Genomic DNA, 25234 nt, shown 5'->3' with positions numbered 1-25234 from the left:
TTATTATTACAAATATATACAGTATAAAAATCATATCAGATTACGAACACAGTGAGTCTTGCTTACAACCAATACCAATACCAAAACCTACATGCAAAATACTAATAGTGAGCTATTTTATTTTATTTTAATTATTTTTTAGTGTAAACCAAATAAATTATAAACAGTTTAAGAAAAACAGTCACATTTATAAATTTCTATAAGTATACTCAAAATGAAAGATCTCAGATCTCATTTTTTCGATATAAAAACCGAGTTGGTCCCTTTCATTTAGTCATACATTTTAAAGAAAAACAATGAAGTCTCCACAATTTTTCCTATCTGGGATGATAGCTCTTTTTCTTGTTGTTGGTACGTGTATCTTCACTAATTATTTCACATTTGATTTGATTTGATTTTATTTTGTTACGATGTTCTGTCTTAGCTTCACGTAATTCACTGTTAAATTAAACAGGGATTGCCAATGCTGGAGACCCTGGACCGAAACCCGGTTACGCACTTGATTGTGTTCCTCTAGGACATCAATGTGACCCGAATGGGTGCCGGGAATCGTGCGCTCAACGATATCCCGACTTTATCGAAAGTTATTGTGAGTTGCCCACAGAATGTTGTTGTTGGATAAAGCAAATTTCGAAGGCATAATAAAGATTGTATTGTGATTTGTGACATGAAATTATATATACGAAATAAGTACATTTTATGTTACTAATAAGCCTAGGTTATATAAGAATGGTCAGATTGTGCACAAATAATGAGAATAAAATATTTTGGATGATATTGTATGAGTTATACATTCTTGAATTCACTTTGTTCCTCATATATTTGTAGATTTTGAATGTAAAGATATGAAACTCAAATGTTCCAATTATTTATTTATGTTTTATATTGTTTATAAGGAGTATTTTAATTAAAGGTAAACAAATGATTAAAATAGAAATAACATTTACATGATGTCGAGTTGGACTATCATCCCCCTTAAACTAAAAGAATAAGAGATTATCAAGTTTTCCCGCCTAAATGAGTTGGTCTATATTGAGCTTTGGGCTTCATTATATCCTATCTTTGACTAGGCATACTGATTTATTTCATACAATAAATAATTCTATGACATTTAAAAAGGGGATAATATTTTTTCAACTTGCATTCCCCTTTATTTACTACTAACAGAATAAAAAATTTCAATAGTTTTCCCTCCAAAAAGAAGTTGGCTAAATAAGGAAACAAAACTCTATTTTTATTAAATTATTATCTTTTAGTTAAGATATAATCTTTAATCATTATGAAAAAATTTAATTAAATTATAATCTTTTAATTTAAAAATAAAACAAAACTGGTATAAATCTAAAATTCGTATATGAAAAACCGAAAAATTTGATATTATTAGTTTCGCATAATTTTTTTTACCAAGTACGAGTATTTAGTTCATATAAAAAAAATTATGAACTTATATTATTAATTTCTTGACAAAAAAAAACTTTAAAATTATTTGAGATAATTTAAAAATTGAAATCATTAGTTTTGTGATGAAAAATTTCATTAAAATATACATTTCATGAATTTACTTAATTCTTTTAATTAATTTTCCATTTTAATTTTTTATCCTCACATTAAAATATGAAAAATTAATAATACGTCAATTTTAAATCTTAAATAATACATTATAAAATAAGTAAAAATCTATGAATACCGCGCATGTATGCGCGGGATCCATACTAGTGACACTATTAGAAGAAAACAATCACAATACTACCATGAAATTTCAATCTTTCTACAACTAGGAATTAGACTATACTCGGTATTATATACTGGGAGCATACTCCAACAATTATAGAGAATATTATTACGAGATCAATGAGTGATTGATTGTAAATAAGGAACGATCTTTATGTTAGTTAGACATGGCAAGCTGGTCAATTAGGTCGGCCAATCGGATTCTAGTTGTTCGGGTTTGCAATTAGGTTGGGGACGAGTGCCCGAGTCAAGTTAATTTGGGTTCGACCATTTTCGGTTGGATTGATTAAAGCACCTATTATTTTTGGTGTAAACCATTCAACTTAGTCCAAATTCTAGTCGGATAGGATCACCAAGACGGTAAAATTCTTCCTTGTTTGTGTTAAGTCTACCGCTTACAACTCCATATATTGACATATTGTAGATCTTTTATTTACCCTGCCCTACTACACTTTCGAAATGTCGAGTTTGCATAATTTTTTTGTTGCTCAATCATTTATAGATAATCAATTATAGGCAATTTTAATGGAGCTGAATTAAACTGAACTGAATTGAAGTAACAGATTTGTGAAGAGATAAACTGAATGAAGCTGAACTTAATTAAACTAAACTAAAGAGTAAATTATCAATTACACCCACGTCAAATGCACTTTTTTACATTTACTCCCACGTCAATTTTTTTTTTTTTAAATTACACCCAGATTAATATATCAGGTTATAAATTGCACCCAACCCCATTTTCCGGCGAAAAAAATATGAAATGACAATTTTGCCCCCGAGTCTATTAGTCTGATTTTGTGTGACTTTTGAGTTACTTCCCCTATTTCCTCCTCTCAACCTAATTTTCCCTCTAAGCCAGGGCGGGTCCCACCTTTGAGCTTCATCTTTCTCCTCCATTACAACTTCATCTTCCTCCTCCATTACAACAATAACCATAAAGCCTTCCCCGGTTTCAATCATTTTTTCCTCACCAAATAAATAAAAAATCCAAACACCTATACTCCATACACAAATTAAACCAATAAGCATTGATCCAACCTTAATTAATATCTCCTCCAATTTACTTCTAATTATTTCCCCTTATTGAAAGTACCCTTCTTTCCATTAAGGCCCTATTCTTTTGGACTTAAAGTCACTTAATTTCAGTTCACTTCAGATCATATAAGTTCAGTTCAGTTCAGTTCAGTTCAATTCAGATCCTATAAGTTCAGTTCAGTTCAGATACTATAAGTTCAGTTCAGTTTAGATCCAATAAGTTCAGTTCAGATCCTATAAGTTCAGTTCAGATTCTATAAACTCAGTTCAGAAAAATTCAGATCCTATAAATTTAGTTCAGAAAAGCTATATACGGAGTATTATTTTTAAAGACCGATACAAAAACATTTGACATTAATTATTCGATACATACATTATTATTTAAAAAAAATCACTCCTCTCATTAATAATTTCAGCGTCACAATAGATTTGGGCATGTTTGATAAAAAACGGAATAAGGCCATGTATTAGGTACGAAACAACATAGTCAAAAATATTTGGCGAGGCAATAGATCAGTTGTTGAGAGTGATAGTGAAGATGAAAGTGATGAGGATTATGATAATATGGAAATAAATGGTTAGAAAAAAAGATATAATATATGATTTATTTGTTATCGTAATGTAATCGTAGTATAATGTATGAACAAGTAATAATAATAATAATATATGATTTTTATTATTTTACCTTGTGTTTTAGACTATATTTTTTTTTTTATCAATGTTCTCTCTTGGCAAGTAATAATAATAATAATAATAATAATAATAATAATAATAATAATAATAATAATAATAATAATAATAATAATAATAATAATAATAATAATAATAATAATAATAATAATAATAATAATAATAATAATAATAATAATAGTTAAATTAAATAAAATAAAATAAAATAAAATAAAGTTAAATTCGGCTCTTATAAGTTCAGTTCAGAAAAGTTCAGATCTTATAAGTTCAGATCCTATAAGTTCAGTTCAGATCCTATAAGTTCAGTTCAGTTCAGATCCTATAAGTTCGATTCGATTCGATTCGAGATCCTATAAGTTCGATTCGATTCAGATCGATTCATTTTGATCAAGAGAACAGGGCCTAATTCCCGTCTTTATTGAATCTGCACACCAAAAAACTATAAAAATCAAAACTATCCTCCACTTTGTAGATTTGTAATCAATGGCAAGAATGGGTAATGGCTATACTTTATTTTGTAGATTTTTTTTTTTTGTAGAACATGAGAATAATAATTGAAATTAATGGCAATCGTAAAAATCAAACTCCATTTTGTAGAACATGTGATTTAGAGGTATTTATTTGGCAAATGTATTGGTTTTTAATAATTTGGCTATATATGTGTGTTTGGACTTGTAGATGTTCAATGTGATTTAGTAATCAATGGCGCATGAAAAAAGATGGGTACTGGATTTAATCGAAATCACCAGCTCTGATAAAGATCGTTAATGGTGTTTTTGAGAGGTAAAGTAGAGTAAAGGAGAAGAAGGTGGGTTTACTTAGTTTGGAGTATGAAAAAAAAAAATTATAAGAGAGGTAACCTATTTAATAAAAGAACAAGGGCAAAATCGTCATAAATTTAATGTTTTAAACAAAAAAAATTTGAAATTTGACGGAAATGTGGTCGGAATCCGATATTGGGTGCAATTTATAAACTGAGCTATTAACTTGGGTGTAATTTATTAAAAAAATTTGACGTGGGAGTAAATGTAAAAAAGTGCATTTGACGTGGGTGTAATTGATAATTTACTCAAAACTAAATTTAAATGAACTGAAATTAAGTGCAAAAGAATCAATCAATCAATCAATCAATCAATCAATATATATAACTAAAGGAGGCTTTTTTTTTCTAATTATACTATTAGCATTAGAATTAGGAGATAGTTAATTATTTACAATTTTTCTATTATACTTAAGAATATAATTTTCCTATTAGAAATGAGAATTAATTAATTATTTTAGAATTTTCCTATTAGAAATAGGAAATAAATTAACAATTTATTAAGGCTTATGTTTCCTAATTATACTATTAGAATTAGGAGATAATAATTATTTAAAATTTTCTATTATAATTAGGAATATGATTTTCCTATTAGAAATGAGAATTAATTAATTTTACAATTTTATTATTTGAAACAAAAAATAAATTAATTATCTACAATTTATTAAAATTAAAAAATTATTCATTAATATTTATCCACTTTTTATTGAATTAGAAGGCCAAAAAAACACTGATATATTTATAATATCCAATTTTATAACAAATTTCGATAAAAAAAATGAGGTATTATGAGGCTAAAAGGCTCTAGGCCGAACTAAGTTGTGACAAGTATGAATGCATAATACGTACTACATGGAATTTACTCATGTAAAGAGTAAAATGAACGCTGAAATATGCTCCTACGTCTGCTAATGTCATATTTAGTTATACATAATACGAAGTTTATTTTTCAAATGTCATATGTATTTCTCCTACTAATTTTAAAGTTATTTCTCTCACAATACACTTCAACTTCTATCGATAATTTTTTATTATATTATTTACATTCATTTATCATTTTTTTGCAAGAAGATATACCTCTTTTTTATTCATCCACAAGGGGAAAAAGAGGATAAAAACTTACAATACTAACCACTAGGGGAAAGGAAAACAGATTAGGTATGCAACCTAGCCTCAAAGAGAGGGGAACTAGTATTCATACAATTTTGAAGCCTGGACCTAATAACAAATTTGATATGGCCAATAATAAGCTCAGCAGCAGTATCCTTGCCAAGGAAAATCCGTTTGTTTCTCTCTTGCCATATATAGTATACAAAGAAATAGACTATCTGACCCTTCCTCCATTCATGCTTCCAATGCCTACGCCCTTTAGAATTAGCAATCCAATGAAGTTCAGTACTCAGATCATTACTCCTCCCTGCAATGTGCATCCAATTAAGTAAACCAGTCCACAGCTCCTGAGAATAAGAGCATCTGAAGAAAAGATGCCTATGAGTTTCAGCATGAGCCCTGCATAACACACACCTATTGACAATGGAAATCCCCCTAGTGCAGAGAAGGTCCACAGTTGGAAGGCTTTTAGTGGCAGCAAGACTAGCAGTAACCCAGTGCTTAGGAATGACAGATCTTCCTTGAAGAGCCTTAGTCCAACAACTAGCATTTCCTTTAGTTCTAAACCAGTCATAAGCCAGGTGGACCTGGAATTTCCCTTTCCTGACCCAGCTCTGAACCAGGGAAGCGCCAGCCTCAGGAGTGCCCACATTGGCAAGGATTGCATCCTTAACCTTAATAATGCTGCACAAACTTTCAGAGAATCTATCTTTCAGAGACATTTGCCAGATGGAAACAATAGGGAAAACATAAGCTCGATGCCAAGCGCCGAGATCCCTCCATCATTACCCAGGCAATGACCAAATCCATTTAGCTAGTAATGCTCTATTCCAGGAAAGCAACTCCTTAATATTGAAACCCCCTTCCTGAGAAGGTCTACAAATATGTTGCCAAGACTTAAAGACCATCCTGTTACTCCCATTCCCAGTGTTCCAGAAATAGTCCTTACAAATCTTGTTGATTTTCTTCATAATGCTCTTAGGAAGTAAGGCACTAGAGCACCAAAAGTTAGCAATGCCAAAAATAACAGAATTCAGGATTTGGATTCTGCCAGCATAGGATAAGAAGTTATTGGACCAATGAAGTAGAGCATTCTGAAGCTTAGTAAGCAGTGTACCATAAACTTCAGTGCTATTCTTAGCAGAGTTGAGGGGCACTCCTAAATATCGAAAGGGGAAAGCCCCTTCAGTAAACCCAGTACTCTGAAGGATCTGAGTTTTGACAGTGTCAGAAACACCACCAAAAACTATATTAATCAAAATTTAAATATAAGATATTCACAAATTATTGATAAGTAAAAAGTTCGATATCTATTTTTCAAGGAGTATTAAAAGATAAAGAAAGTTGCTGCTAATTTGCAAATCGAAATATCATATTATGACAAATGAGTAAATGTTTTGAAAAACTTTATTGTGCGATTGTTTTACAATTTAAAGTAAAAATGGTACCACGAGTAATAAAATAGATTTGAATGAGGGTTGAGGTAAATTAGATACACTTATTATAGAAATAGTATAAGGTTATGATTCAAATTATCAGATACATGAAAAAAAAAAGTCATGAAAAAAACATAAAAGGGTAAGTGTAGTCTTTCCCTAATATAGTGAAGACCGTTTCTCTCAAACTTTTCTTCTGACAAATTTACATGCATAAAAAAACGGTATTATTCAATTATATGGAGCAAACTAATTATTGTTGACGCTATATTTTTTTTTTTTTTTTTTTAAATTGAGCACATAATTAGTATAATTTAGGGAGAGATACAAATTGGGAAGGGTGAGACATATTCGTCATACATAATACAATGCTTTAACCACCTTTAGGCAAAAATATAAAAATAAATGAAAAATTAAACCTAAAAGGCGGTCACGTACTTGCCAACTCTTCTATACTTCTCTACACTACTACAAATACAGGCAACCACAACGGCCCTTTAACAACGCTTATTCACGAAAATCATCAAAACACGTTGTAGAATTTATTTCGCGAATTTTACCAAACTTAATTACAACGGTTATGTGTTGTTAGCCGTTGTTATTTGTTTTAACAACGGGTCATACTTAAACAACCGTTGTTAATGAAAAAACTAATAACAACGGTTAAATTTTAACCGTTGTTAATGGTTTGGCGCCAAATTAGTGAAAAGTAATCACAACGGTTATATTAGAACCCGTTTTTAATACTTTTTAACAACGGTTGTAATCTCAATAACCGTTGTTATTAATATTATGAAAATCTTAAGAACAACATATTGCTTTATTCTGCTATACGCTACAAACACAAACACAAGCTAATACTGCTACTATATCATCCTCCATTCCTCCCTGATCGTCTCTCTGTCTTCATCTCCGTCACTGTTGTCACGTCTTCTCTCCCTCATCGCGCGTGTTTATCAATCAGGTATATATATGTTTCTTAGCAACGCTTATTATAACTAGATATAGGATTTTTTGGGTTATTATCTAATTTGTTGATAATTTAGCTTAATTGCTTTCCTGAATTTCGTTTATTTGTTTGCCTATTATTGTATTTTTTGAATTAGTTGCCTATTATTACGAATGTAGAATAATGACTCGAACTTGGATGATTGATGCAAATATGAGTGACCGCACCTACAAGGATGGTTTAGTTGAATTTTATGAATTCGTTTCGAACAATTTGAATGGTTCTTCTAGTATTGCATGTCCTTGTGAAAGATGTGGTAATATTAGCTATATGGCTTTTCCTGACGTTAAAATACACCTAGAAAAGTGGAGATTTAGTCGATCCTATACACTTTGGATTTTTCATGGGGAATCATTAGAGGAAGAGAATAACTCTGAAGAAGATGATGTTGATGTACACGAAAAGGCTAACCGATGATCCCGAGTTTGCCGAGTTTTTGAGTTGGAAGAGTTGGAAGTAGAGAAGTTGAATGTTGGGTCTATAGATAATGAAGAGAATGATGATGAGTCCATTGCTTTTGAAGATGTAGGTGATGACACTAGTAATTGGGATGACCTTAACAACATGTATGAGAAGTTGTGTGAGTCCGAAGCACCTCTGTATCCTGGTTGTAAGTTCACAAAAATGTCAGCTGTGGTGAAGTTGTATAATATCAAGGGGCAAATGGGGTGAGTGACACGTGTTTCACTAGTTTTTAGCCTTGATAAAGGAGTTGCTTCCAGATGGTAATGTTCTACCCGTTAAGACATATGAGGCGAAAAAACTAATAAGAGGAGTGGGTATGAAATATGAGAAAATACATGCATGTCCAAATGATTGCATATTGTATCGGAAATTATATCAAAACTTAACCAATTGCCCTAAATGTTTGGAGTGGCGTTATAAGGATAAGGAAGGGATCCCGGCTAAGGTGTTGTGGTATTTTCCATTGATACCAAGAGTCATAAGGATTTATGCGAATCCCGATGATGCAAAAATGTTAACTTGGCATGAAACAGGAAGAATAAATGATGGAAAGCTAAGACACCCGGCAGATGATGGTAAGCAATGGAAATCGTTCGACGCTAAGTATCCCGAGTTCGGAAATGAACCTAGAAACTTACGTCTAGCGCTGTCCACTGATGGAATGAACCCACACGGAAACATGAGTAGCCAAGATAGTACTTGGCCGTAGTGTTGGCTATTTATAACTTACCTCCATATGTGTGCATGAAAAGAAAGTATTTGATGTTGTCGTTGTTAATTTCCGGCCCTAAACAACCTGGAAATGATATAGATGTATATTTGGAACCTCTTCTAGATGATTTGCGATTGTTGTGGGATAGTGGGATAGAAGTATTTGATGCATATAAGAACGAAACTTTCAATTTGAGAGCGATGTTATTGTGTACAATAACCGACTATCCGGCTTATGGCGACCTTTCTCGGGCACACAGTTCATGGGAAAGAGGCTTGTCCATTGTGTGGGGAGGATATCGAGTCCGAATACTTGAAGTCTTCTCGTAAGTATGTGTATATGGGAAATAGGAGGTTCTTGTCTCATGACCATTGTTATCGCAAGATGCAGAAAGCATTCAATGGAAGACAAGAACTTCGTCAACCTCCTAGAATTTTGAGTGGGCATGAAGTTTATCGGAAAGTAAAGCATATTGAGATAGATTATGGGAAGAAGAGCGGCTCTAAATTGTCTACTCGTGGGTATAAGAAAAGATCCATATTTTTTGATAAACTTCCATATTGGCCGACTGGAGGTCGTGCATTGCCTCGATTTCATGCACATTGAGAAAATGTCTACGTGATAATATTATCAATACCCTTCTGAATGTTCCTGGTAAAACAAAGGATAACGCCGCACCTAGGGAAGATATGAAAATGATGGGTATTAGGCTAGAGTTGGCACCACAGAAGAGAGGTAATCGTACATTTTTACCGCCAGCATCTTTTACCCTTTCACGGAATGAGAGAAAAGAGTTATGTGCATGCTTGAATGGAATTAAAGTGCCACATGGTTATTCGTCGAACATCAAAAGCCTAGTGTCGATGCAAGACCTAAAACTCACCGGGTTAAAGTCACATGATTGTCACACTTTGATGCAACAATTACTACCGGTGGCTATTCGTTCCATTTTACCTGAAAAAGGTAAGATATGCTATAACTAGATTCTGTCTCTTCTTCCAGTCCATATGCGAGAAAGTCATCGATCCCGATGACGCGGATTCATTGCAGGACCTCGTTGTAACCTCTCTTTGTCAGTTGGAAATGTATTTTCCACCCTCTTTCTTCACTATCATGATTCATCTGACCATTCACTTGGTTAGGGAGATTTTGTACCTTGGGCCCGTGTACTTGAGATACCAGTATCCTTTCGAAAGATTGATGAAAGTCTACAAGGACTATACATCTAATCGGTATCGTCCGGAAGGTTGTATTACTGAACGCGCTATTTTAGACGAAGCTCTTTCATATTGTTACGCTCATCTCTCCCCTGAGGAGTTGATTGGCGTTCCTAAGAATCGTCATAGTGACTGGATGACCGGAAAAGGTATTAGGGGTCGGGTTGAAAAAATTGTGACACGTGAAATGTTGCATTTAGCACACATGTATGTGCTAAACAACGAAGATGAGGTGCAACCTTATATTCAACAACACAAAGATGAGCTCAAATACGATCACCAAAACAAGACCGAGAAGTGGATTGCGAACGAGCATACGAAGACGTTTCCAGTGTGGTTTAGGAATATTGTCTTACAAAGTGTCTTGATCAAACCGGTGATGACATCTCTCCTAGGTTACTACGTCTTGGTTTAGGTCCAAATGCCAGGGTCACCTTTTACAATAATTTTGCCATTAATGGATATACTTTTTACACCCGCGAGCAAGATGAGGTGAGCACAATGCAAAATAGTGGTGTGAGTTCTGAATTTGAGGCAATGCACTTTGCTACTTCAAAAGATAAAAAGCCTATTTGGGGAAAATGCCTTTATTATGGTGTTATTCAAGAAATATTGGTACTAGATTACATTGATTTCACAATGCCTTTGTTTCGATGTAACTGGGTTGATAACAACATCCATTGTGTCCGAAAGGATAAGATGGGATTTACGTTGGTCAATATGGGTAAGGTTGGCAATAATAAGGATGATCCTTTCATAATGGCATCCCAAGCTAAACAAGTGTTCTATGTCACCGATCCTATGGATAAGAAGTGGTCCGTTGTCTTGTCTATAAGGAAAAGAAGGAGTAGTCCATCCGATAATGATGATGATGATCGGGATGTCGTTTTTGAGGGAATGGATCAGTCTACCACCGTATCTTATTTCGACGATGTTGACACTGATCATGAGGACACCGAAAGCATCTATATGCGTGATGACCATGGTGAAGGTATTTGGGTTAACGAAGAAACTATGACATCCAAGAAACGCCCCGATCCCGAGATAGTTCATCGGACACATACAAAGATATGCATGCATGCTTTGGTGTAAGTTGTCTTATTTTCTTGATCTTATTATTAGATGTGGATCTTTGGTGTTGAAATTCTTTGAATAATGTATTGTTACAGTTTGGACCGTAATGGAATTACTGATAATTTTTTAAAAAAAAAAGAGGTTCAACAATAACAACGGTTATATTTAAATTACCCGTTGTTAATATTTTCAACAACGGGTGTAGTACCTCTACCCGTTGTCAATTATTTTTTTGACGTATTTCATTTTGGCGCAAATTTGGTGAAAATATATTACAACGGGTATATGTTACCCGTTGTAATAAACTTTTGACAACGGTTGACTTTTATTGACCCGTTGTTATTAACATATAACAACGGTTCTTATTTGAGCACCCGTTGTTAATAGTTTGTCTTAATAAAAAACTAATATAGAAACCCATCCAAAGATGCCATACACAAACTAACACACACAACATTATTACTCCAACCGTTGGTATCCTGTGTTAATCCTTCTCTCTTCCTCGCTTTTTACATTCTCGTCGCCTTGATTCCGAAACCCAGAATCCGTTGCCTTCCCTTATCATCCTGCTCGTTCTCTTTATCATCATCATCAACAGGTATGTTCACTTTAATTTTGTGTTTCGTCATTAGGGTTTTAAGACGATCATCTTGTTTCTTTTTTCATGCATTTGTTTGTTTTTCGTCTTCTTTGTTATCTTTATCATCCCGCATCATCTACTTTACTCCTCTTATCGGGGTTTAGGATTTTAGAAGCTCAATCTGTTGTTTTAAGTTTTCATTCCTATTAGGGTTTAGGGTTTTAGATAATACTCTGCATGTACGTTGTTAAGTTGTTCATATCCAGCTATATCATTCATATTTGGTTTTTAGGATTATCATGGGTGAAAAACGTAAAAGAAGTCAAAAGAATAATGAGCCTGGTGATAATAAGCCTGGTGAGAGGGATGCTACGAAGTGCAAGAAAGTCCTTACTGACTATAGCCGCTAAACAGTAGTTCGAAATAACATGGAGTGAGAAGGGTTTCCTCTTTGGTCCAAATGCGGGTCTTTTCTCAGTTGGATTGGTGCTTGCACAAGACAGTTTGTGCCTATCCATTTAGAGGATGTTAAAAGTTTGAATCCAAAATTGGCGGAGTTATACTTGGCTCGTATAAAGGAAGGCTTTATTATACCCGATGAAAGTCATGATGAGTATTTAATGCATAAGGCGGTGATGTCCACAGCGGTGGAAGTGTGGCGTTGCTAGGGATTGGTTGTATGTGGACAAGGCAACGGGGAGATGCGTAAGAGCCCACCGGAAAACAAGTGTCCCACCATCAAGCAGGAAGAATGGGATCTTTTCAAAAAGATGAGAACTACTGAGAAGTTTCAGGTTAAATATCCTCGCCTTTTAACGATTTACCTATCATTTTTTTAATTAATGAGTCCTTTATATAATCTTTTTATTATCTCATCTACTTGCGCTTTTATATAATTATTTGAAGGCCGTTAGCAAAAGAAATCGTGCTAACATTTCATGCAAGAAGGGGAAATTCTATGGTTCTCGAGGCGGTTCTGAGAAAGATAGAAGAGGACCTCGTAAGTAGCATGCATTATTGCCATGTGAGACTTTATTTTTTTAATCACACTTGGACTTGCATTGATACACATTTACGTGTATAAATGTTACCATGTTAATGTGTAGGTGGCAAAGGGAGTGAAAGAGGTGGATCGGCATGTAACTTATAAACATGGGCACACGCCTAAAGGATCTCGGTCGTCGCATGACAAATACGATGTGGAAGTTTTGGCCAACATAGTAAGCATTATTTTATTAAGACGAGTTCATTACTAACTTTATTATTTTAGTCACAAATATAATTTGAAGTTTATTTAATATATTATAGGATAACGTATTGAAAGAGGTAGAAGAAGGGAAATTCACTCCCAATGGTCGTAATGACGTTCTTGCTAGAGCGATCGGCCGACCAGAACATCCAGGTCGTTTGAGGGGCGTCCGTTACGAGGTTGGAGTAACGAAATATTATGGGAAAAGCGCCCGGATAAAGAAGAAAAGGAAGACTAAGTCCGAGAACGCCGACATGGTAACATTTATTCTATTATTTTCATTTAAGTTCAATTCACATGTTATTGTTGGGATAAAAATTGCGGACACATTACATTCTTGGCAAGCGACTTGATTAATGGCATCCGTACTACTAAAGTGAATCTTTGGAGGTAAGCTTTCGAAGAAGAAGTGAAGATGATGGAGGATGTCATTTCTAAAGGGGGTAATAATAAGGTACAACAGATTGGTGAAGAGGCCGCTACTACCTTGGCAATACATGAGAAGGAAGTATCGGTCAACGAGATTCAGAAAGATCGGGTACCTAATAATGCTTCTGAAGTTGTAACAACTAAAGCCGATCAGGTACCTAATATACTTCCTTATTTTTCTTTTTTTTTTTTTTTTTTGGGTAAGATCAGGGGGTGTGTTCACCGCCAACTTCGACATGGTGCCATTGAATTGGTTAATTTTATTAGGTAAATAATGGGTCTGAAAAGGAGATGCAACTTGATGAGAAGACGGTGATGGAAAATAAAGATACATCCCCTTCAAGTCGGTTCCTGTTTTCGATAAGGTATGCATGAAGTGTTTAATTAGTTAAATTTATATGAATCTTTGAAGTTTGTGCAAAAATCGGCCGAGACGAAAGCGTTTTTGCAAAATCTTTGAATCTTTGAAGCGTTTTTGCAAAGATATATATAATAATGTATATGTATGTGTATATTCTTCAGGCCGTAAACAATAGGCGAGTTATTCTTTCGACCCTAATAGAATCGAAAAGCCACATGTGCGTGTTGGCGGGGGTCTCGTAGAAAACAAATCTGCAGCAATGAAATCGTAGTTATTCATGGCGAAAAACTTTTGCCGAATCATACAATAGTAGAGATAACTACAGTCTTTCCAGGCCATGAAAACTTTCCACTTTCTGTCCCGATTCGTGACGACATTACCATTCTCGGGAGATGCGCTTGGAAGTTTCATCCAATGGCCTAATACTCACATCTACTTGGCGAAGATGTCTCCGCCTCGCCCGAGCAATGGAAAGCGATTGGGGTTAGAAGAAATACCTTTATATATATATATATGTGTTACATTTTTAATTGTTGAATGTTTTTATATGTTAAATTTATATGTTATTTTTTTTTGTAGGGAACAAAAAAGGCGGCTTTGGCGGATAAGCCTAAGTCCACAGACATGCCAACAACCTCGACTTCACAACAACTTGATGAGGTATGTATTTAATTAACTTCTCCATTTTTTTAAAAATTAACCTCGCCCCTTTATTTATATTTTTCTGTATTTATAAAAAGCATGGTAATTTTGTGTAGGGGACAAAAAAGACCGATAAGCCTAAATCCCCGATCTTACGCTACTACTACCTCATCATTGAAAGAGCAGTTGACGAGGTATTTAATTAAGTACGCTTTTATTTTTATTACTCCAACTAGGATATGTTACCTTTGGATTTTTTATTATTTTAATTATCTATACTACATGTGTAGGCTGGTGGTAGTAGCACCACATCAAAGACTCATTCTTTCCGGTAGTGAAAGTTAGGAGTATAAACTCCACAAAATATAAAGGGAAGGATTACATGCAAAAAGTAAGAACGGGGACGATGATGAGACTGTATGAGGAGGTTGGCCATCGCATAGCCTCCGAGCAATCGATAATTATTCCGCTCGAGGAGGATATTCTAGGGGTGAGCGCCAAGCATGCATATCATGGGATCTGCTAGCCGTATGGGCTGGACTAGACCAGATTGATATAGCACACATATTTGTTTGGATGAAGTAAGTTTCTTAATAAATAATTTCATAGTCTAATATTCGACTACTAGTATAGGTAGATAGTGTTTTAAATACCGGAATTAATACCGTAATAATGTAGGATATTGCAAACCGAGAGTGATCCCGAGAAGAATATTCCATCCGATCAATACGGATTCATGTGCCCCTATGTTTTATCTTTATTTATTCCGGATTTCTCGTTCGAACAACGGGTAGATTATATTGCTCAGCAATTGGCGACAACCAAGAAGCTGATTTTTGGCGTTTATAATGAAAAAGGGTAATAAACAAATTAATATTACGTTTCCCCCTACAATTGCATTTTCATAACTAATATATGTACTTGTTAATAATGATGATGTCTCTTGATGTAGGACTCATTGGGTGCTAGCAGCCATCATGCCGACAAAGAAAAAGTTTTACGGTTGGACTCTTTACATCATCAACCAAGCGAGACTTTTAAGCACTTGATTAAAATGTAAGTTTATAATACTGATTTATTTATAATAACATTTTCAATTTTTATTTATAGAAAAAAGCTCGTTCATATTTTTGCCCCTAAAAGAAAAGAGCAAACGAGGAGGATCAACCCACGAACGATTCTGATGTTGGCCCTGATTTTTTTACGATAACAGGGGTACGTGCTCAAATACAATAACATTAAGTGCAAAATCTGTGTTTAATACTAATACAATACCTAAAGTTCAAGATTCTGATGTGAGCCTTCTCTCGTCTGTTTTTTTTTATGTAATAATAGGCCCTCGCCCAAACCGGATAGCATATAATGTGGATACTACGCTTGTCGGTTCATGTTGGAGATTATTAGGCGAAGATATCTCGTTATTCCAGAAAGGGTTAGTAATAATTTAAACATGTGTTTATTACTTTTTTTAAATTAGAGCTAATGTTGTCTTGCAATTTCTTTGCTATATATACCATGATGTTGCTAATGTTGTCTTGCTTGCTGCTATATATACCATAATGTATTCTCTTTTTTTTCCGCAGATATAATAATCAACCAGTCACAACAGATTGAGCAATACTCAAGTATAGATATAGACGAGGTAAGAGACATGTGGGGCAACTACGTCTTAGAATATATATAGATAGAAATGCATGATACTATACTCACAGTTTAGATCAACTTATTAGTAATTTTTTTGTTGAAGTTAGGGAATGATTAATTAGTTCATGTAAATTCAACTCCTTGTAATTATATATATATGATCTTTCATTGTTGTATGTGGTTGAATTGAATCTATTGAGTTCGATGAACCCACTATGATTTATCTTTGTCTTTGGTATATAGTCTTGCTGATATATGCGAGGTTTTGAATGGCATGAAACAAATTTAATTTTTGAGAACATTAGGTGTACGTAATAAAAACGGTTACTAAAAAAAAAACCGTTGTGAATACCTTTCACAACGGTTAATAAAAATAACACCGTTGTGAATGACATTTACAAATACCCGCAAGATAATATTCAACAACAGGTTTTAATCAAAGAACCGTTGTTAAAAGTATTCACAATTTTGGAGGTAAAATTACAACAACGGGTATTAAACAAAGAACCGTTGTTACTAACAATTTCAACAACGGGTATTTAACATAAACCCGTTGTCAAAAGACTTCATAATTTTGGAGGGAAAGTTACAACAACGGTTATACATACGACAACCGTTGTTATATTATTCCCTCCAAAATTTTGAAACACTTTCCACAACGGAGAACACCCAACAACAACGGCTTTTAACCGTGGTGAATACTTTAGACAACGGTTTCACTAAATAAGCAAACCGTTGTAAATACCTTCTACAACGGCCGCTTTAACAACGTCCGCTTTTTTATTTTACAACGGTTTTTACCCGTTGTTATAGGCTGTATCTGTAGTAGTGCTACCGTCTTAATATTCTCATGAAGTTTATGACATTTATTTCATATTAATAAAAAAAATGATTATACAGCTTCGTACAATGTGTGATTTATAGCTTTTAGCTAACTTATTTGAATTTGCTTAAATTTATATATTTTAAGTGAAGAATATTAATTATAAATATGATATAGATAAAGTTTCATCTTTAATTTCCTCAGAGATAAAAAAAAATTCAATTTTTATTGTCTTATAATATACTCCGTACTAATTATAGATCATAATGTAAAACAGTAAATTACACCACAATCTACTATTTCAATATATCGATGATCAACACTCAAAACAACACATTTTTTATTTAAATAGTGCAAAAACTCTCAAAATGCTAAAAAAAATGTTCAATTTGTCGTTATCAAACAAAACCTAAGTTTCTGCATTTTTTTTTATGCTCAACTTAAGCTTTACGGGATGTAAAAATGATGAAGTTCATAAAGTAGCGATTAGGTTTCTGTTAGTTAGATGGACTTTTCAAGAGAGAGATGAAAGCTTTGCATGTTAGACCGTTTTATGTGTGAATCGAAGGGATTAAGTAGTGGGCTAAAGGTTGTTTCGAGTGGGAATGAGGTTCATTGCTACGAGTTGGTTGACTAAAGTTTTTCCTTACTAGATCTAGAAAGGGGATAATAATTACGAGATAATAAAATTTGAATAAAAAAAGACAATAAAAATGAGATGGAGATAGTAAGATTTAATTATGCAATATGAAATAAATAACAAAGTTCGTGTATATATACAATATTCAAACTTATTCAGTTTACAAACATAGTACCTAAACAATTTGTTTGAGTATCTGGAATTGAGGTAGGGGAGAGGACGAGAAAACGACTAGGAAGAGAAAAGGAGAGAGATAAGAGTGAAGATTGCTTCTTAAACTTTTCTTTATTGAAGGAGAAATAAATTGTTTTTGATAAGGGAGACGATGATCCATATTTTCATGGAGGTGAATATGATTTATGACTTCTTAGATGTAAAACGTGGTAGAAAGGTAGTGATAGTGGTAGTGGTAGTGGATTGAAGGTTGTTTCAAGTACTAAGAACTAATCACAGTGACTGATGTTTTATTTTGCGCGTAAATTAGTGGGGTGGAGGGAGGGTGCATTTGTGGAGGGTGGTGGTGAGTTCAACGAGGATAGTGATAATAAATAAGGTTATTTATCCGCAAAATATCGCTTGCATTAAAACATATAGGTAACATGAATAATAACAATAAACCTCAAAAGATCATACCGATAAATTTAATCTTAACTCCATCAATCCAAATTAAATTAATTATTAATTCTAAACATATTTTCTAGAGCAAGGGTTAGTTTCCATTGGATTGTGAATTTTTCTAGAAGTAAGGGTTTAGTTTTTCACTTGGTTGGATAAATTTGAGAGAAATTTCGAAGACAAAGATTGATCTTTCAAGGGATGAGATCAGATTGTTTTAGATCACGTGTGTGAATAGGGAAGAAAAAGAGGGGTCTGCGTGAATGTTTTTGTTTCAAATGAGAAGATGGGGGAAAAACTATTGTTATAGGGGGGTGTCATAAGCAGACCCAGGCATGTAGTATTGCGTTGGAATTTGGTTCACATTCACTACAACAGATAAGGTAATTGGCGACCATATAAGGCGACTGATAACAGTCGCCATTAAGAATAAAGCGACTAAGGCCCGTCGCCCGCACTTCGTAGCTAGGTTTGGTCGCTTTTTTGGCGAGCCTTAAATCGCCAATTTTGGCGACTGAATTTTTTTAAAGCGGGCGACCGAAATTCGTCGCCAAAATTGGCGACTGTCATTAGTCGCCTTTTTAGCGACTGTCATTAGTCGCCTTTTTACAATCCATGTCATCTCCATATATTCAGAATTGGCGACTGTTTTTGGTCGCCATTTTGGCGACTGTTTTTGGTCGCCATTTTTGGCGACTGATTTCCGTCGCCAAATGCACTATTTCCCGTCGCCAATGTCCCTAAAATTAATTCATGATCAGAGACTTAGCGACGGTTTCCCGTCGCCAAATGCCCAGTATCCGTCGCCAAATTTACATTTTTTTTAGCCTAAAAATCGTTTTTGACCTAGCCAAATACGTAAAAACCTGCAAATAAACCAACACTTCCAGCAGAGAACACATGGGAAGCCAACACAACCAAACTTGATAAAGAAAATCATGTTCCATACACACAACTACGAGTTCTACGAGTTTTGGTCATCTAACATTATCCGGGAATAACATGTTCTCTAAAAAACTACATAACAGGGAAACTTGCTCCCGCTCCACTACCACCTCCAAAATTAGGATCTCTAGGATCCTTTGGTTGCGGCGCCACCAGTGTTGCAATTGGCGAAGAAGGAGTTCATCCGTTCCATTTCCTCCTTCATCCTCCGAATTTCAGCATCTCTCTCGGCATCCCGCCTCTCCCTCTCGGCATCCTGCCTCTCCCTGGCGGCTAATTGAGCTTGGAGCACACTCACGACACTTGGGGTATAAGGTTGTTGTTGGGAGGAAATTGACCCTCTTCTTCTTGTAGGAGGGTAGAAAATCTCCTTTGCCGACCCGGCTCCATACACATCTCCTCTTTGGAACCCCTCAACAAGATCAAACCATAGCTCATTGTCATCAATTTCCGGGTTGTTCTTCCTACGGACAAGGAATTGTTCCTAAAAAATTGATAAAACATTAATGGTTAGAGGTTACTTATCTAAAAATTGATAAAACATATACTTTAAAAAGCTAAGAAATTTTTATTTTTTGACACTTACATATAACTGTTGATCTTTTTCCTTCGCGAAGATCAACTTGCCCTTGCTTGTCTTCTTTGCGTGAGTGTCAACAAAGAGATCAACAATCGTGGGTACCTTACCCTTATTCTTCTTGGTCTTCCGGAAAAAAAACAAGGAAATTGTTACTCAAACATGATAATTAATGAGACTAATTAAATTAGAAGACTATTAAATTAAAAGCTAAGACAAATAACTTACATCTAACACCACACGATCATGAAAAGATTGAGACCCTCCATAATGAGTAGGCTCAACTTCCGCGTCCTTATCTCCTCCTTTCCTGTTGATCTTGTTCAGGGCCGATGCTTCCTTGAACTCAGGACTGTTCCGGTACTTGGTATATTCCTCATATGACGAACCTGTAATCAATAAAATAACAATTATTAATTAATATATTTTCAAAATATGTAATGAATTTTAACTAATTACGGGTATTAAAAGAAACTAAATACCTTTCATGAAAGATGGCGCCTTCTTCCTCTTAGACACCTTATACATGTTGTCCCTTAGCCTCTTCTTGCCAATGTCATTATACCTTTGCCAAACTAGGCGCTCAAGGTCGGTTGGCCAATAGAACACACGCTACAAAAAGTAAACACATAGATGAGAAACAAATTAATAATAAGGTAAAAAGAATAAATAAATTATATTTAATAATATATATTTTATAAATAGATACCCGGAAGTTGTTGAACCACATCTCCTTATCTTCATCACTAGCGTTACTCCAACAAGTAACGCCGTGTGTCATGTTCTCTTGGGTGCTATTAGTCACACCACGAACAACTGTTTGACTTCTAAACCTGAAATCAAACATGTTAAAAACATAATTATATAGGAATAAAAAATAATGTATAATTAACATATGTCTAAAAAAAGTCATTTATTACTAAATAAAAAAATTACAAAATAGAATGAATAAAAAATTACCATAGACCATTCGGATCAAGGATCATCCTGCCGTCAGTATGTCGGGGTACACCAACCTCCTCCTCCTCACTCACCTCCGTAGTAGAACGGTCAACGTCCTCCTCCTGCTCTCGGGAGCTACTACCTCCCTCACTATAGCCTCCGCGCTGCCTACCTCCTCCACGAGCCATGTGTACTACAATTGATTAAAAAGTGTTAGCAAATATTACAGGATAATTATTATAAGATACAAAAAAATAAAACCTAATAAACAGGTATAAAAGAAAAAATAAAACGCTAATAATTGTTTCCAAATTTTGATATGTATACTTTCAATACCTTCTCTTACTCATCATCATCATCATCCTCATCTTCTTCTTCTTCTTCTTCTTCTTCTTCTTCTTCTTCTTCTTCTTCTTCTTCCTCCTCCTCTTCTTCTTCTTCTTCCCCCTCTTCTATCTCATCCCTCTCCTTATCATTCTCTTCTTCTTCCTCTTCTAACTCCTCCTCCGCTTCTATCTCATTTGCATAAATAATTTCATCATGATCAATCGGGGACAAAACTGTTTTCGATACAACCTCTTCGTGGAAAAAAGATGTATCAACTTACGATCGTGCCTTTGTTTTAAAAACGGCCCACCATTGCTTTTGTTGTCTATCATTACTTGTGCTCGGAAGAGATGCAAAATAAACTTGATGAGCTTGTTGTGCAAGTATAAATGGGTCATATTGAGAGTAGGTTCGAGTATGATTCACTTCCACGAGTTTGTAACGATCATGGACTCTCGTTCCGGCTACGGAATTATCCCTCCATTTAATCTTGAATAAGACGGTTTTATAACTCCGATCCCGGCCATTGTAGCACAACTCAAAGATATCCTCTAATATGCCATAATATTCATTGCCATCAAGAGAAGAAATAGTAACGCCGTAGTTGCATTTAGCCTTACTTTTGCCATAGTCAAATGTTTGAAACTTAAACCCATTAATTGAATATCGATTCCACGTCACAACCTTTCGAGAAGGACCCAAAGCCAAGCTTCTTATCACATCATCTTGAATATTTAGCTTACATACATGCTTCCGAAACCAGGCTGGAAATTGATCCTCATGCTTATGCCAAACATCCTCTCTGTTCACATTAGGGTGTTCTTTAATGAAATCTGTCACAAATTGAGCTTCATATGGCTCCAAAACCTCACAATTAGATAGCACATAAAGGTGGGCACGGTTATACTCCTTGTCATCCAGAAATCTTGTTCCCCCAGCTGATGAACACCCTATTTCATCCTGCATTTGGAAACACTTGGGTATACTTGTGTCTAGTTCATCCCCGTCACTCGGATGACACATCTTTCCTGGTGTACGAGGATTTTCTTTGTGCCATCTCATTTGGTTGGCAAGATTTTTCGTGGCATACATTCTTTGAAGTCTAGGAGCTAATGGAAAATAAATTAATGTGTTTTCTGATATTGGTTTCTTTCTCTTTCCACTCCTTTTATTACCCTTCTTCCCCTTCAAAACAATATTTCCTTCACTTGTCTCATATCTATCCCTTTGACATTTCTTACATTTGTCAAGCAAAGCATCATCTTTCCAAAAAAGCATACATCCTTTAGGACATGCATCAATCTTTTCATGTGGAAGTTGAAGACCTTTGACCACTTTCTTGGTATTATAGAAATTTCGGGTCATAACATTATTATCGGGTATAACATCCTCAACCAACGTAGCAATACTATCAACGGCTTTAAATGGCATATTATACTCACATTTTAAAGAAACTATCCTGGATGCAACTTGTAACAATGTCATTCTACTCCCCTCATATAAGGTTTTTTCGGAAGCACTTAGCATGTCAAAAAAGGCTTTTGCTCTTGGGTTTGGTTGTTCTTCATCAATCATTGGTACACGGTCGTCATTAATGAAATCATTAGACCGAAAGGCATCAAGTACCATTTCTCTATATGGGTTCTCATTTTGTTGGATTTGAGGCTCTTCGGGATAATATTTTTCTCCATGGGAGATCCAATTGTAGTAGTTTGGAAAAAAACCATTTGTAACAAGATGCTCTTCTACTTCAATGTCAAATAAATATTTTAAGTTTTTACATTTAGTACAAGGACACCTAAATTTATGTTGTTCCAAATCATATGAATCTTGACATCTAGCAAATTCAATAAATCCACGAACTCCCTTTACAAATCTAGCGATTGGACGTTTCTTCTTATCTACTCTTTCTTCGTACATCCGCTACGTTGGATCTCTTCATTTTAATCTATAAGCAATATATAGCAAACTAACCATTTTAAATAATAATATTTAATTTCAACAAAAAAAGCAATGGTTATCTCATCCTCCATTTTATGCTAATTTCAAGATTTCAATTGGGTCCTTATCACTCCAACCTAAACCCATCAATGTACGTTTCAAGTCACTAGCAAACACACATTTGTGAATTATTAATGAGAAAAAAATCGGCAGCGACAATTCCCTTAGTTCTCCAAATACACAATGTGGAAAAGATACATATTCCACATATGTATTCAGAGAACATTGGAGAAAATTGCAACCAAATTCTTTTCTCATTAATAAAATCACAACTATGTGTTTACTACCTAAGTGACTTGAACGTACAAAGACGATCCCAAAATGGGGACTATTCAAGAATTGCTCCTAATGAGTAATTCTTGAACGAGTACTAGGTCATTATATATTAAACAAGTTGTCAAAATTATAAGGCAAATTTATACAATCCCTTAATCAAATGACATTACTAATTTAACAAAATTATAAGGCAAATTTATACAATCCCCTAATCAAATGACATTACTAATTTAACAAATTTATACATCATGCTCATTCTAACTTAATTTGGTTAATTATAAGGCAAATTTATACAATCCTAACATTATACTACCTTCATAAAACTATACTACCTTCAACAATACTACTTCAATATTACTAAAACTAAGTTACTACCTTCAATAATACTAATATTATCAAGATAACCTTCAATTACATCCCCTAATCAAATCACATTACTAATTTAACAAAAACCCCAATTTCTAACCCTAACTCAAATTAATTAACAAAAATGCTAATTAAATTACAACTACATACATTAATAAGCATCACTAATGTATAAATTACAACTAGATACTAAATAAGCATCACAACTTAAACAAAATATGAAGGATTGAAGTAATTAAATCGATTTGAGTCGAAAACAAACCTTTATTAAAAACAAAGGGTCGGTAGTGATGTGGTGATGTAGTGTGCGGATGGCGGCGGCGAGTGGTGGCGTCCGGTGGTCGTTGTAGTTGGTGGTGGCGTCGGGTCGTCGGGTTTCTTGACGATTTTTTTTTTTTTTTAAGTTGATGATAGAATGAATGAAGGGGACGGGGTGAAAAGCGGCAAAAAAAAAAATATACTGAGAGGATTAGCGACCGTTTTTGGTCGCCAATTTGGCGACGGAAATGGTCACCAAATTTTGGCGTTTTGATGTCGCCAAATTGATAATATTCGTCAGCCCTTGGATTTCATACGGATTTTTGGATAAAAAGGTATAGTCGCCAAATTGGCGACGGGTAGTGGTCGCCCGAGTTTTTTTTTCTGTCGCCAAATTGGCGACTGTAGCATGTCTGTCGCCTTTGTCTTGTTTTCTTGTAGTGATTCAAAGGTACGTCTATAGTTTGACCGAGAGATATAACATTTAACTACCTGTAAATGTTTTTACGTAAATACCATTTGACCCAACAATGACTAAATTATGGTTGTTATTCTAAATAAGGATATTTGTTGCATTATTGAGTTGATTATGCAAAGTAGATATTATTGTTTTCCTTGACCAATTGAAAAAAAACAAGTATTAATGAACAAAATCTAAAAACTCTCAGTCCCAAGTATCATATATATAAACTTCATATTGGTTTTATTTTCCTAAAAAAATAACAACATTGTCGAGAGTAAGAGTTAGTTTCTATTGGATGGTGGATTTTTCTAGAAGTAGGGGTTTAGTTTAGTTTTTCACTTGATTGGATAAATATGAGATAAGTTTCGGAGATAATGATCGATCTTTTAAGGGATAAAATTGTTTTAGATCATGTGTGTGAATAGGGAATAAAAATCGGGGTCTGTGTGAAATATTTTGTTTCAAATGAGAAGATGGGGGCCAAGACTATTGCTATAGAGAGGAGGGGTCATAAGCAGCCCTAGACATGTAGTATTGCGTCGGAATTTGGTTCACATTCAAACGTACTTCTATACTTTGACCGGGAGATATAACATTCTAACTACCTCTAAATGTTTTTACATAATTACAATTTGATCCAGCAATGATTAAATTATGGTTGTTATTCGAAAGAAGGAGATTTGTTGCATCATTAACTTGATTATGCAAAGTAGATATTATTGTTTTCCTTGACCAATTGAAAAACAAACAGGTATTAATGAACAACTTTTAAAACTATCAGTCCAAGTATCATATAT

General features: G+C 34.4%; 2 protein-coding genes across 2 annotated transcripts; both read right to left on the bottom strand.

Annotated features, from left to right (window-relative positions):
* Positions 1–5430: 5430 nt before the first annotated feature.
* LOC141655066 (uncharacterized) lies at positions 5431–6108 on the bottom strand. The gene has a single exon (XM_074462165.1). The coding sequence runs from the start codon at positions 6106–6108 to the stop codon at positions 5431–5433; it is 678 nt and encodes a 225-aa protein (XP_074318266.1).
* Positions 6109–6171: 63 nt separating this feature from the next.
* Positions 6172–24107, bottom strand: LOC141655065 (uncharacterized). Its single transcript, XM_074462164.1, has 8 exons — positions 23979–24107; positions 20765–20939; positions 20514–20637; positions 20287–20416; positions 20033–20193; positions 19814–19930; positions 19381–19711; positions 6172–6632 (listed from the first exon to the last, which is right to left on the bottom strand). Exons 2-8 carry the CDS (start codon positions 20932–20934, stop codon positions 6172–6174), a joined length of 1494 nt encoding a protein of 497 aa, XP_074318265.1. The 5' UTR covers positions 20935–20939; positions 23979–24107.
* Positions 24108–25234: the final 1127 nt, after the last annotated feature.

This window comes from Silene latifolia, chromosome 5 (assembly GCF_048544455.1).
Source record: "Silene latifolia isolate original U9 population chromosome 5, ASM4854445v1, whole genome shotgun sequence".
Taxonomy (NCBI): domain Eukaryota; kingdom Viridiplantae; phylum Streptophyta; class Magnoliopsida; order Caryophyllales; family Caryophyllaceae; genus Silene; species Silene latifolia.
Note: the sequence above shows the minus strand (reverse complement) of the source record. Positions and strands in the feature narration are given on the sequence as shown.